Source organism: Kryptolebias marmoratus, linkage group LG3, assembly GCF_001649575.2.
Source record: "Kryptolebias marmoratus isolate JLee-2015 linkage group LG3, ASM164957v2, whole genome shotgun sequence".
Lineage (NCBI taxonomy): Eukaryota > Metazoa > Chordata > Actinopteri > Cyprinodontiformes > Rivulidae > Kryptolebias > Kryptolebias marmoratus.
The window spans coordinates 30274196-30286261 of record NC_051432.1 but is presented as its reverse complement, the minus strand read 5'-3'; the positions used below and the strand labels follow the sequence as shown (position 1 = coordinate 30286261).

The window sequence follows — 12066 nt, the reverse complement described above, 5'->3', positions numbered from 1 at the left end:
CAAAGGCAGCATTAAAAACGGATCCGCCGGTTCAAACAGTGATCATAAGACAAAAAACGTACAGGCTTAAAGCGGTCAGCAAAAGTAGACTTCCCCCATCACCCACTCACTAAGAAGAAAAAACACCAGGTGAGCAACAGGTAATCTATAATCACTATCAACACCACGTGATCTAAAGCTACGCCTATCCACAACACCCGGGTTGGACCTGGGGTCTTTCTGTATGGAGTTTACATGTTCTCCTGGTGTTTGTGTGGGTTTCCTCCCTCAGTCTCAAAACCTGCATGTTAGGCTGCCTTTAGGCCTCCCTTGAAAAAGAGATCTGAGATCTCAATGGGATTTGTCTGAATAAATAATATTTTTGCTCATTTTGGTTAGGCTGCCCATTATTAAAATATTTCATGTAATGAAATTAATGAAACTTTAAGAAAATAATAATTAGATCTACATCTACAATGTATTACCTTTTGGAGTAACATTCAAGATAGCCACCACAGTTAATCAACCTTAGCAAACACAAAAATTGCTTTAGTTCAGTCAATTTTACGGATATTAGGTTAAATTTGGTGCAGTAGTAGCTGAGAGTCATCCTCAACACATACTCCAAGCCTTAACACATCTCACAAAATTTCACAACATCACATGAGATTGCACATACAGTCATTAACAAGGTTTGCTCAAAATGACTATAACTCCCCTCCTTATAATCCCAAGATGTTCGGTCTAAAACTCCGGAATGATAGTTGGTGGACTAAATGCATTCATTTAAGAAATGCAAAATCTTTAATTAATTTAAATGATTTCCTGATAAGTATTCAGCTGATAACAAAAACACATGTTATATCTGCTTCAAACTGTCATTCATACAGTCCCTCTCTTGGCCCACCTAATCCTCCTTCACTTGGTTTTCAGTGCATAATAGGATCAGTTCTTCAGCTGATTGATCTTGCAGAGGAAAATGGCCATCAGACAACCAAAAGACAAGTATGTTCAAGAACAACACAAGTTATTCTAATATTTTTACAGGCCTATATTTTTGAGATAAAGTAATCAATACCTATTAACTCTGTAATTTAAAGTTTCAGACATCTGCAGTAAAACATTTAGGCATCACTTGTAATGACTTTGATTGATTGATTGATTGATTGATTGATTGATTGATTGATTGATTGATTGATTGATGAGAAGCCACATGCAGCTAAAATACAAACACAAATTGTGAAATCTATAGTTTCACAAACAAAAGGGTGAAAAGAAAACTTATTTATCCTTCCTGCAGGTATTTTGCTGTATGGATGATCTTGTTCATGCTTGGTCTGGGAACTCTGCTGCCCTGGAATTTCTTCATGACTGCTACCAAAGTATGACCTTATTCCCTGTTTCCCTCTACATCATCTGATTCAGAGAGCAAAATTTAAATTTAAAACAGGAAAGGACTAAAATAATCTAAAAAATTACAAAACCAAAAAAATGAGAGAAAAGGCAGCTGTAATGTTACAGTGGGTTGCAAACATATTCACCAGTTCTTATCCTTTCTATTTTATTGTCTTACAATTTGGAATGTAATTAGATTTTTGGTTTCATTTTAAGTAATACTTCGACACAAAATAATCCCACAATAGGGACCAGTTATATACCTCTAAGTACTAAGAGCTACTACCAAGAAAGAGACATTGTGAAGACCAAGGAACTCTCTGCACAGGTCAGAGACAAAGTTGTGGAGAAGTACAGGTTTGCAACTTAGAATGCAAATATAATCAGTAATATTCAGAAATATTCAGAAACACATGAACAAATTTAGCAAACAACAAAGTTATGAACATTATTTCCAATAAATAACAAAACAATCAGGAGTTAAAATAAAATCATTTGAGCCACTCAAATAAATAATTTGTGTCCAAACCAAGGCATTACATTACTGTGTGTGTTTAAAAAATCCTCTCAGCCCCCACCACCATCCTCAAAATAAATTTGTTTAAAAATTGAGGTTGTGTGAGGCAACAGAACAGAAAATGCTGAGGGTGAATACCTTTGAAACCCACTGTATGTGACAAAGCTGGTTATAAACATTTTCATCTGAGATTAAGGCAACTAAAACTCCTCTAGTAATTAGGGTAAACCTGTTCTTTGTTCCTTTCTATTACTGAAACAGCATTTTAGACTAGAGTTTTATTTGATTTTTGCTTATTTGTTGGGGCAAATTTACATTCGCAAATCTTTGATTCTGTCTCTATAGTACTTAAGGAACCACCTGAAGAACTTTGTGTCCACCAAGGTTTTGATTGCACATCTATAGTACTTTAGTGGCTATGTGAAAAACTGTCAACTGAGGATTTGATTTATTCAATGTGGAACTTTAGGTGTTGCTTGAAGGATTATGTGTTCACTGAAGTTTTAATTCCATCTCTACAGTACTTTCGGGGTCGTCTGAGAGATTCTGTGTCCACTGAGATTTCAACCAATCAGACAGAGGCAACAGATGAACATCATAGCATTCTGGATGCCAAATTTAACAATGTGATGACACTCTGTGCAATGCTGCCTCTGCTGTTTTGCACCTGCCTCAACTCTTTCCTGCATTCTCTGTAAGTACTACACCTGAAATACTGGACCACAGACCTGTCACAAGTAGTACCTGTCATGAGCAGATGATCAGTTCAGTTTGTGTTGCTATGGTGACCTAGCCTGTCTCAACGAGTTCCTCTTTTGTGATTCTAAAAATTCACTAAATGGGAAATCTAACAGAAAAGGCAAAAAAGAGCCACTAGCCTAAGTTTGAATTTCTTCTTGTTGAACTGTCAGCATCCCTCAGAGTCTGCGTGTGATGGGGAGTCTGTTCGTCATCATGTTTGTCTTCATTGCCACAGCCATTCTTGTCAAAGTTCCTCTGGAGTCGCTGCCTTTCTTCTCTGTAACTATGGTGAAGATCGTCATCATTAATTGTGAGCCTGTTTATTTATCTGTGTGTTTGTTTGTTGCATCATTAAGAGAGAGTTGAGGACCAATTCCTACCAATCTTATTTATAAACCATTTCCAACCAAAAATAAACAATTTACTAAACCAAGAGCAATAAATAAAATACTAAAAATTTAGAGTTTGAAGCCAATATAGACAAAACTAATTAAGTAAAAAAATATTAAATGCCTAACTTTCCTTGAGGGAATGCATATCACCTGACGCTAGAAATTGCTATTGCCCTGACGACTGGACTATAAGGGCAGCTGACCTGAGAACAAGGGTTGTTTATTGATTATTTATTTGATCATCCTGTATAGTAGTTTTAATGCTCTCTAGTTCAATCAGAGGCTCTTTTTGAGGGATACCAACTCCCAGCTATATGATCTGCTAAGTGAATGTCTCAGGCAGCAGAAATCTAATGTGGAAGAGGAGAAAGAAGAACCCTTATGGAAAGACCATCCCCTGCACAGTATGTACCACCGGCAGATTGAGGAAGTGGCAGATATCAACAACTCCTACCAGTGACTAGAAAGGGTTGGACTGAAAGACAGCACAGAGGCACTAATCATGGCAGCACAAGAGCAATAAATGCCGGGGTCTATCTTACCAGGCAGGACCCAAGGAAACTGGAGAGTGACGGCGATGGTGGAGGAACGCCCACGGATACTGGTTCAGATAGGCCTCTGTCTGCCATAGTTCTGAAAGTGATTATTATAAGTTTTATTAGCCTGCCTCGGGACCTAGCCGGCACAGATCCGCAGGTGTCCTGGAAGAGGGAGGGGAAGTGATGGGAACTTCAAGTTTACATAACATCCAGGAGAATTTTGAAATAGCCAGCCTTCCAAGGTTGACTCAGTGGAGCCAGATTCAAATATCAAAAACATTTTTAGGTCAGGCCGATAGCTTAATTTCTTGCCAGCCTTAACAGTTTCACTGGTACATCTCAATGGCAAATCCAAACAGCCAAATCATTGTTGTCCTTCAAGCCAGGTGAGTAACTTCTCCAAGGTCAATTCCATTAAGCCAGCGAGTTCTAAGATCCAGAGCTGACTCGTGATTCACACAAGTTGCATCCGGATTGCTCTCCTGTGCCCAGCCTTCTAGTTGAACAAGTTTGATCTATTGCGTTAATCTTATCTTATAATAATTTAATTTGGAAATTATGTGAAGAGAAGCTCCAAAGAAAAAAAGACAATCAAAAATAACGACAGATGGGGGGAAGAAATAAGTATCCACGCTCGCCAAGTGCAGAAATTGTTTTTTAATAGCTACTAAATTGTTAGGCTTGCTTCATAGTACAGGCCTTATGATATTTGGTTTATATTTGTTTGTTATTTTCATGGTTTACAGCTTTTGGAGCAATGTTGCAAGGCAGTCTCTTTGGAATGGCTGGTTTGCTGCCAGCTTCATACACAACTCCCATCATGAGCGGTCAGGGACTCGCTGGAACCTTTGCTGCCTTCGCCATGATCTGCGCCATCGCAAGTCTGATCAATAACCTATCAATACTTCATCAATATTTAATCAACCTGTCAATGCTCAAGCAATTACCAGTCCCTCCAGGATTTTGCGGGCATTTTTTGTGATTGTTGCGGGCTAAAATGCCTGATTTCGCGGGGCATTTTCCTAAAAGTTGCTTTTTTTTTTTTTACTAAAATCAATAAACAACCATAACTTTTAATATCTAAACCAAAATTCCTTCCTAGTTTTGTAAGATAATTCCCAACAAACATTGACATTCTCAAAAGGTGCTTTATTTGAGAACTTTGATAGCTTCTAAACTGACATTCATGACCATTTCTGGATTGTCCCTGGTCTGCAGCTCTCCTCACATGTTTTGCAGACACAAAGTGTTTGTCGATGCGTTTATGTTCCATGATTACACTGCAGGATGTGCAAAACAGCTGCAGCTGGGGAGGAAACTGGTTTGCTGAAATCTTTGTGGGCAAATGTGAAGCATTAGCGCACATTTTGGCTTCGGTCGCTGCTCCTGCACGCTCCCGGCATTCTGATGTTAACAGGAAGTGACGTCATGTGTCTTCTTCCTGAGTTATTTGAGGTTATTTTGGTTAAAGATGTGGTGTTTGGGGCAAAGTTGCAAAAAGTTGCGATTTTGAAGGGATTGGCTTGATTTTGCGTTAATAGATGTGATCGCAACATCGTGAAATCCTGGAGTGTCTGAATTACTAATCAACTTATCAATACTATTAATAATTTATCAAGCTGTCAATCATCATCAGTAACCAATTTATAATTTGCCAATATCTCTATGTTTTTTGTCTGCATCTTTCACATTAAAGTGTTTTAAATAGAGATGCACCGGGGAATCGGCTTGTGATTTGCACAAGCCAATATTCAAACTAACTAGTCTTAATCATTGATTGGACAGTCAACGCTCAAAAATCTGATATATTTCCAGTCATTAAACACAAGGAATGCTGTTAGCTGTATGGACTGTCTGTAGGGTATTTACAAATAAAATCAGAGGATAAACAAAAGGTTGAGTTTAGAAGGCTGTTTAGAAGGAAACCGCTTCTGACATAAAGAGTTTCTGAATTATAACTTTTTTACGATATAACAAAATCAAAAAGCTGACAAGGCAGCAAAAACTAACAAGGAACTAACAATGGATCATGAGGAATATCACAAAGAAACACAAGGAGAACCAGAGAGTGCATGAAAGCAACAGTGAACCAGTAAGGAGAAAACGGAAGTCACTGAATATAAAGGCTGAGGGTGAGTGGGAGATTGACTGCAGCTGGACTGACAGGTAATGAGGGACAGGTGAAGTGGATATGGTAGGTTGACTGGAAAACTACTGAGGAGGTGACTGAGGGAGAGTGAAGAGAGGCACAAGGAACACAGAGGACACAAGAGGGCCTGAAAACACTGTGCGAGAGGCAGGGTACACCATAAACAGGTCTCCAGTCCATCCCACAGCCACATAGACACAAACAAGACAAACAACCAGTCAAACTCACATTCATATCTAGGGACAGTTTACAGTCCCTAGATATTAACCTAACATGCATGTTTTTGGTCTGTGGGAGGAAACTGGAGAAAACCCAGGTGTGCACAGGGAGAACATTTAAACTCCACCCAGAAAGGCTCCAGGTCAGGAGGCAATCCTATGACCTTCTCACTAAGGAGTAAAGAAAATGGATAGATATTTTGTATTATGTTAATTATAGTTCTTTGAGGGAAATCAAAAGAAAAATCAGTATCGGCATGTTAGCTGTACAAATATCAAAAATTGTTATCAGCTAGCAAAACCAGAATCGGTGCATCTCTAGTTTTAAAAGAATGTAAAGATGATCTTAAACAAAAGAACAGTTTTTACTTTTATCCTTCTTTGTCAACCCCTCTTTTCCCTCCTTCCTTCTTTCCCTTCTTCCGTCCGTCCTTCCTTTCATCTATCTCTCATTCCTTTTTTCTCCCATTTCTTATTTCTTTTCCTCCTTTTTTGCTTTATTCCCTTCATTCCTTTTTTCCTTTGTTCTTCCTTCCTATCATCATTCCTCCTTCCCTTCCTCCCTCTTCTGTTCCTCTTTGCTGTAGGTGGTTCTGAACTTGAGGATGCAGCGTTTGGTTATTTCATCACAGCCTGTGTTGTCGTTCTTCTTTCCATTATCTCCTACATCCTGCTGCCTAAACTGGTAAACTTTAACACTCAACTAAAGTTGAAGCAACAACTATTTAGGTGTCTGAACAGCTCAGTCCTTTTCATTGTAGTTTCAAGCTGACAGACAAGTTAGAAAAACTTGTTTTTTTCCAACAAAAAGTGAAGACAATACCACAAACAGATTGGCCAAAAAATGATAATGAACAAATTAAAGCGACCATCATAAACACATGAATGGAGACACAGAGTTATATTCTAAAGCAGGGGTCTCCAATCCTGGTCCTCGAGGGCCACCATTCTGCATGTTTTCCTTGTATCTCTGCTTCAACACACCTGATTCAGTGGTTTAATCACCTCTTCATGTTCTGCAGAAGCCTGTTAATCACCCATTGATTCAAATCGGGTGTGTTGGAGCAGAGAAACAAGAAAAACATGCAGGATAGTGGCCCTCGAGGACCAGGATTGGAGACCACTGCTCTAAAGGATTCTTCTTAGGTTAGCAAGACCATGACTATTTACAGTCAATCACATTTCAATGAGCAGTTCTTTGTCACACCAAATCAAATCATGAGATCTTAGAGAATTTTCTATTGTGCAAAGACCAACACAAATCCATTCTCTCTGGTAGTGAAAATGGAAAAAACAACTTTGTTTTACAAGGAAGAAATCTCCTACAGAGTCAAATTCAACTATGAGACAACAATCAGTAAACCATTAACAAGTTAATCAGATCAATAACCACACATTGGACTTTGGTAGCTTGTTCCATGTTTGTGAAATCACAGATGAGAACAGTCTTAGGGAGATTCCAGAAAGTGGGTTTAATGAAAACTGACCCATAGCTCCACCACATCTGGACTAGAAGAGTCTCACAATGTTCTGGACCAGCAGACAATTTGCCAAGTTCTGGACTGGCAAATCTTTAAATACTTTCTGGACTGTGAAGACGCTCCACCATATTCTGGACTAAAAGTACTTCTTCACCATGGCCTGGAGCAGTAGATGCTCCACAGGATGCTGGACTGGAAGAGCTGATATGTTCTGGAATGAACTAAAAGACATTCTGGACTGACAGACACTGTCACATGCTCCTGCTCAATCTTGCAGAAAAGAAGCACAAAGTACACCTATTTGAAATTTCTTTGGGGTTGTTTAAGTTTTTTTATGAAGATGGAATTTACTTTTGTGTATGAAACAAAACTGTCAAGTCTTGTAATAGTCTGTTTTTTCTCCTTCACAAATTTATGTGGAACTATGTCATCTGTTTTTTGCTGGTTTATGTTTTATGGATGTTGTTGATTAGTATGAAAAAGTTGATGTATCTGTGATTTCAGGAGTTCTTTAAGTTTTACCAAGAAAGAAACAAAAAACAGAGATTTGATGATGAGCAGAATGCAGTTAATCTAATGAACTCAGGTAAGAATCCATTCTATCTGTTTTTATGAAGCTCATGTTGTCACCCAACAAACAGTCAAGTTTATAAACTTACATGAGTTAGTGATGATGTTGTTGTTCTTCAGAAATTAAAGATGCTGTGGTTGACCAGAAGGAACAGCAAAACATCTCCATGATGACGATATTTAAGAAGGTCAGACACACTAAAATTAAAATCATTATTTGTATTGATTTTTCCTTAGAATCAGTTGTTCCATTAGGGAGTTGTACATCATTTCTGTAGGTGTAAAATTATCCATCCATCCATGTTCAGTACTCACTTTTCCATGCAGGGTCGTGGGGGAGCTGGTGTCTATATCCAGTGGTCATTGTGCTAGAGTTGTGGTACACCCTGGATAGGGTGCAGGTGTAAAATCAGTAGAACATCAAATATTAAACAAAGTAGAATGTAATGTAAGGAATAAATATTTTCTTTCATTGTTTTACTTTTATTTTAAAATACTGAGATTAAATTTTATAAAATAAATATTAATAATATTGTACTATCATTTAAATTTATGTCATATTAGACTGTCTATAAAGGGGCAAGGTATTAAATGCCTTTTCTTGTCATTAATTTTCATAAAACAATATAAATAAGATACAACATATGAGACAAGATTTGAGAGGATATATATACTAGGTAAAAAAGAGATTAGATAAGATATACAATGAAATTTTATGAGAGGGTATATGAGATGAGATGATATTTAAGATATTAGATAAAATGTTATAAAAGATACAAGATGAAATACAAGAGCAGACAAAGAAAAATACTAAATCTAAGATATAAAATTAAACGAGACAGAACATAAAAGGACAAAGACAGTAGATTAAATGAAATATGAAATTAGATGAGATATAGAATGAAATGCATAATGAAATATGGGATAAAATATGAGGTGAGATTAAAGACTAGGTGAGATACAAGTTAAAATTGGCTATTAAATAAGGTATGGGACAAGATTTGAGATTAGCATTATTACATGTAGGACATAAAAATAGATGAGATACAAGCAGTTAGATGAGATGAGAGATGACTTAATACAAGATAAAATATTTTATGAGACACAAGAGCAGATATATACCAAAGCTCATTGCATTCACCAAAGAAAAAAAAAATAGGCACCTTATTTCATAACTACGAGATCTGGAAAGGTGCTTTTTAGACTAGTGCCTTAGAATCACTGCCCAGAACACAGTCCTTTTCATCCAAGACTGATCCTCTGTCCTTCTGTGACTGTATTCTGTCCACTTGTCCCTCCTTCCTGTTTTCTTTTCACTGTTGTTATATTTATGCTGGAGGCTATTTTATTAGCCTCATTGTAAATAGTTCCAAAAGTATTATTGCTTTCATAGCTCTTTATACTGACTTTTGACATCTAGTTTATGTTTATTTCATAGATTTTGCTAATTAAAGTTTAATCGTGAGCTGGTGTGTGAGGTTGAGAGGTTCCGGCTAGAAATAGCCAGGCTCACCTCAACGCACGGCTCTGGCTCTGGAACCAGTCTCCTTGAGAGGGGTTGGACACTCTTTCACTCTGGAGTTGTCCCTGGGTGAGAGGCGCCGATCAGGAGTGGGCATACTTGTTGCCCCCCATCTTGGTGCCTGTACGTTGGGGTTTACTCCGGTGAACGAGAGGGTAGCCTCATAGATGGATGATCCATCTATCTATTTTCTTTACCTGTTTATTTTTTAAAGCCAGTGAGTACAAATGTGTTTTAAGATGACACTTAAAAACACCAAGAGTTGAAACCTGTCTGATATAAAGAAGGCCTGATCACCTCTATGGACCTGCCTGGACCTCGGGATGACTGAAGACTCGATCACCTCTGTGGACCAGCCTGGACCTGGGGATGACTGAAGACCTGATTACCTATATGAACCTGCCTGGACCTCGGGATGACTGAAGACCTGATCACCTCTGTGGACCAGCCTGGAACTGGGGACAACTAAAGACCAGCCTGGGGACAACCCGATCACCTCTATGGACCAACCTGGACCTTTGGATGACTGAAGAACCGATCACCACTGTGGACCAGCCTGGACCTTGGGATGACTGAAGACCTGATCACCACTGTGGACCAGCCTGGACCTTGGGATGACCGAAGGCCCAATCACCTCTGTGGACCAGCCTGGACCTGGGGACAACTGAAAGCAATAGGTCATTAGATCTAAGGGATCTGGAGGACACATAAGGCTGCAGGAGGTCAGACAGGTATACAGGAGCCTGTCCATTCAGGGCTTTATAGGCCAACAATAAAACTTAAAATCAATTCAAAAACAAATGGAGCCATTGAAGGGAAGCAGCACCAGAGAAATGTGTTCACACTTTTCTGTTTGTGGTAAAAGAAGAGCTGCAGGTTCTGGACTAACTGGCCTGGCTAACACCAACATACAGAGAGTTACAGTCATCCAGGCAGGAGGTAATAAAAATGTGAAACACTCGTGCAGAGTTGTTAAAATATAAAAATAATTTTAATATAGATAAAAGCTTCAATTTAGAGAAGGATCTCTTTACTACAGAACTAATTTATTTCTCAAGGTTAAAATTTAAATCAAAGATTACTCCCAAATCTTTTACATGAGATTTTACAAACAGCTTCAAGCTGCCGAGATCTGTACGAAAAGCGCTGCAGTTACCATTGGGTCCAAAAATAATAACTGCAGTTTTATTCTCATTGAAATTTAGGAATTTATAGAATCCGGAACAGAAACGCTGCAGGTCAATCTTCATATTGTATCACTTTGAAAAGACAAACCAAACTGTACACTAAAACCCAATTGGATTGTTAACTTTGTGTGTGTGCACATGTGACCTTTGACCTCCAGATATGGGCCTTGGCTCTATCAGTTTGCGTCACCTTCACCATCACCATTGGCACGTTTCCTGCCATCACCGCTGACACCCAGTCCACACTCACTACCGGAGGCTCCTGGGGTTAGTCAGTGTCGCCGTTCTTTTTCTCTGGTGCTCTGTAGTCACATGATCATTGATCTTCACATGGCAGAAAAAATGATGTTTGAGTTTTCTGTATTTGATTCACAGAGTTGTACTTCATCCCAGTCTGCTGCTTCCTGCTCTTTAACCTGTGTGACTGGGGTGGGCGGAGCCTAACAGCCGTTTGCATGTGGGTGAGTTTCAGATCAAGCATCCATCTTTCAGAACTCAACAACAGAACAGCACCTTGATTGCTTTTGATCATCATGTTTGCCTTAATACTGATGGCCACTAAATTAAAGTCTTAACTGATCGTCTGTTTGTGTTCTAGCCGGGTAAAGACAGCATGATACTTCCTGTGTCCATCATATGTCGGGTGGTCTTTATCCCTCTCTTCATGTTGTGTAACGTTCAGCCTCGACTTCATCTGCCCATCTTTTTTCACCATGATGGTTTTTTCATCATCTTTATGGTCCTGTTTGCCTTCAGTAACGGATATCTGGCAAGCCTCTGCATGTGCTATGGACCAAAGTAAGAAACCAACAAAAATCAGAACAAGAAAATAACTGAATTTGTTAGAACCGAACAGAAACTCAACATCTGAAAAACATCAAGACAGAAACTAAGTTATAAATTTATTATTAAAAAGTAACGGATAAACTGCTACATTACATTTTTAACTTAATCTGCATTCTGAGATTATGAAAATCAGTGTTTTTTAAATTGGGAAAACTGTTGGAAGTTTAGACCAGAACTAAATTTGAACCCTTCAATATTTCTGCCATATTTTTCTAGTTTTTATTTTAATTTTCTACATATTGTCAGAGAAGAGAAGCAATAAATTATGTCTTGTATTCTGCTGACAAATCAAAACAGATTTAAATTTTAAGGGTTCTGAAGAAGCATAACAGTTGGATGGAGATTTTAAAAATTAAATCAAATAAAGGTGCTATGTTAGAAATGCAAAGGTTGGATAAACCCGTAAATAAGTTTATTACAAAATAATACAAAAAGTTATGTAATTTAAGATGAACATTCTTTAATAAAAGTTGTTTCGTTTTGCAGGAATGTTCTTCCCCATGAAGCAGAAACAGCTGGAACTATCATGG

At 38.2% G+C, this 12066-nt stretch overlaps 2 protein-coding genes across 5 annotated transcripts in view; one reads left to right on the top strand and one right to left on the bottom strand.

Annotated features, from left to right (window-relative positions):
- The window catches only part of LOC108250455 (equilibrative nucleoside transporter 1), a 26584-nt gene extending 15346 nt beyond the window's left edge, over nt 1-11238 (top strand). The window contains exons 2-11 of the mRNA XM_017440336.3: nt 913-984; nt 1280-1361; nt 2413-2585; nt 2803-2942; nt 4310-4444; nt 6518-6615; nt 7916-7997; nt 8102-8169; nt 10849-10957; nt 11066-11238. Of these exons, the coding sequence (XP_017295825.2) occupies nt 959-984; nt 1280-1361; nt 2413-2585; nt 2803-2942; nt 4310-4444; nt 6518-6615; nt 7916-7997; nt 8102-8169; nt 10849-10957; nt 11066-11208 (1056 nt within the window). The 5' untranslated portion in view covers nt 913-958 and the 3' untranslated portion in view covers nt 11209-11238. The remainder of the gene's footprint in view (nt 1-912; nt 985-1279; nt 1362-2412; nt 2586-2802; nt 2943-4309; nt 4445-6517; nt 6616-7915; nt 7998-8101; nt 8170-10848; nt 10958-11065) is intronic.
- Nucleotides 1-12066, bottom strand: part of LOC108250456 (cyclin-dependent kinase 15) — a 48434-nt gene that overhangs the window by 16667 nt on the left and 19701 nt on the right. For 3 of the 4 annotated variants that reach the window (XR_005232971.1, XR_005232970.1, XR_005232972.1), the window contains exons 11-13: nt 10014-11476; nt 8297-8367; nt 8071-8179 (exon numbers count right to left, since the gene is read on the bottom strand). Coding sequence is in view for 1 of the 4 variants with exons in the window: in XM_037974777.1 (XP_037830705.1) it covers nt 11262-11476 (215 nt within the window). In the remaining 3 variants the exon portion in view is untranslated. Of the gene's footprint in view, nt 1-8070; nt 8180-8296; nt 8368-9798; nt 11477-12066 lie in introns of those variants that run through there. The other variant, XM_037974777.1, reaches the window with a different exon arrangement.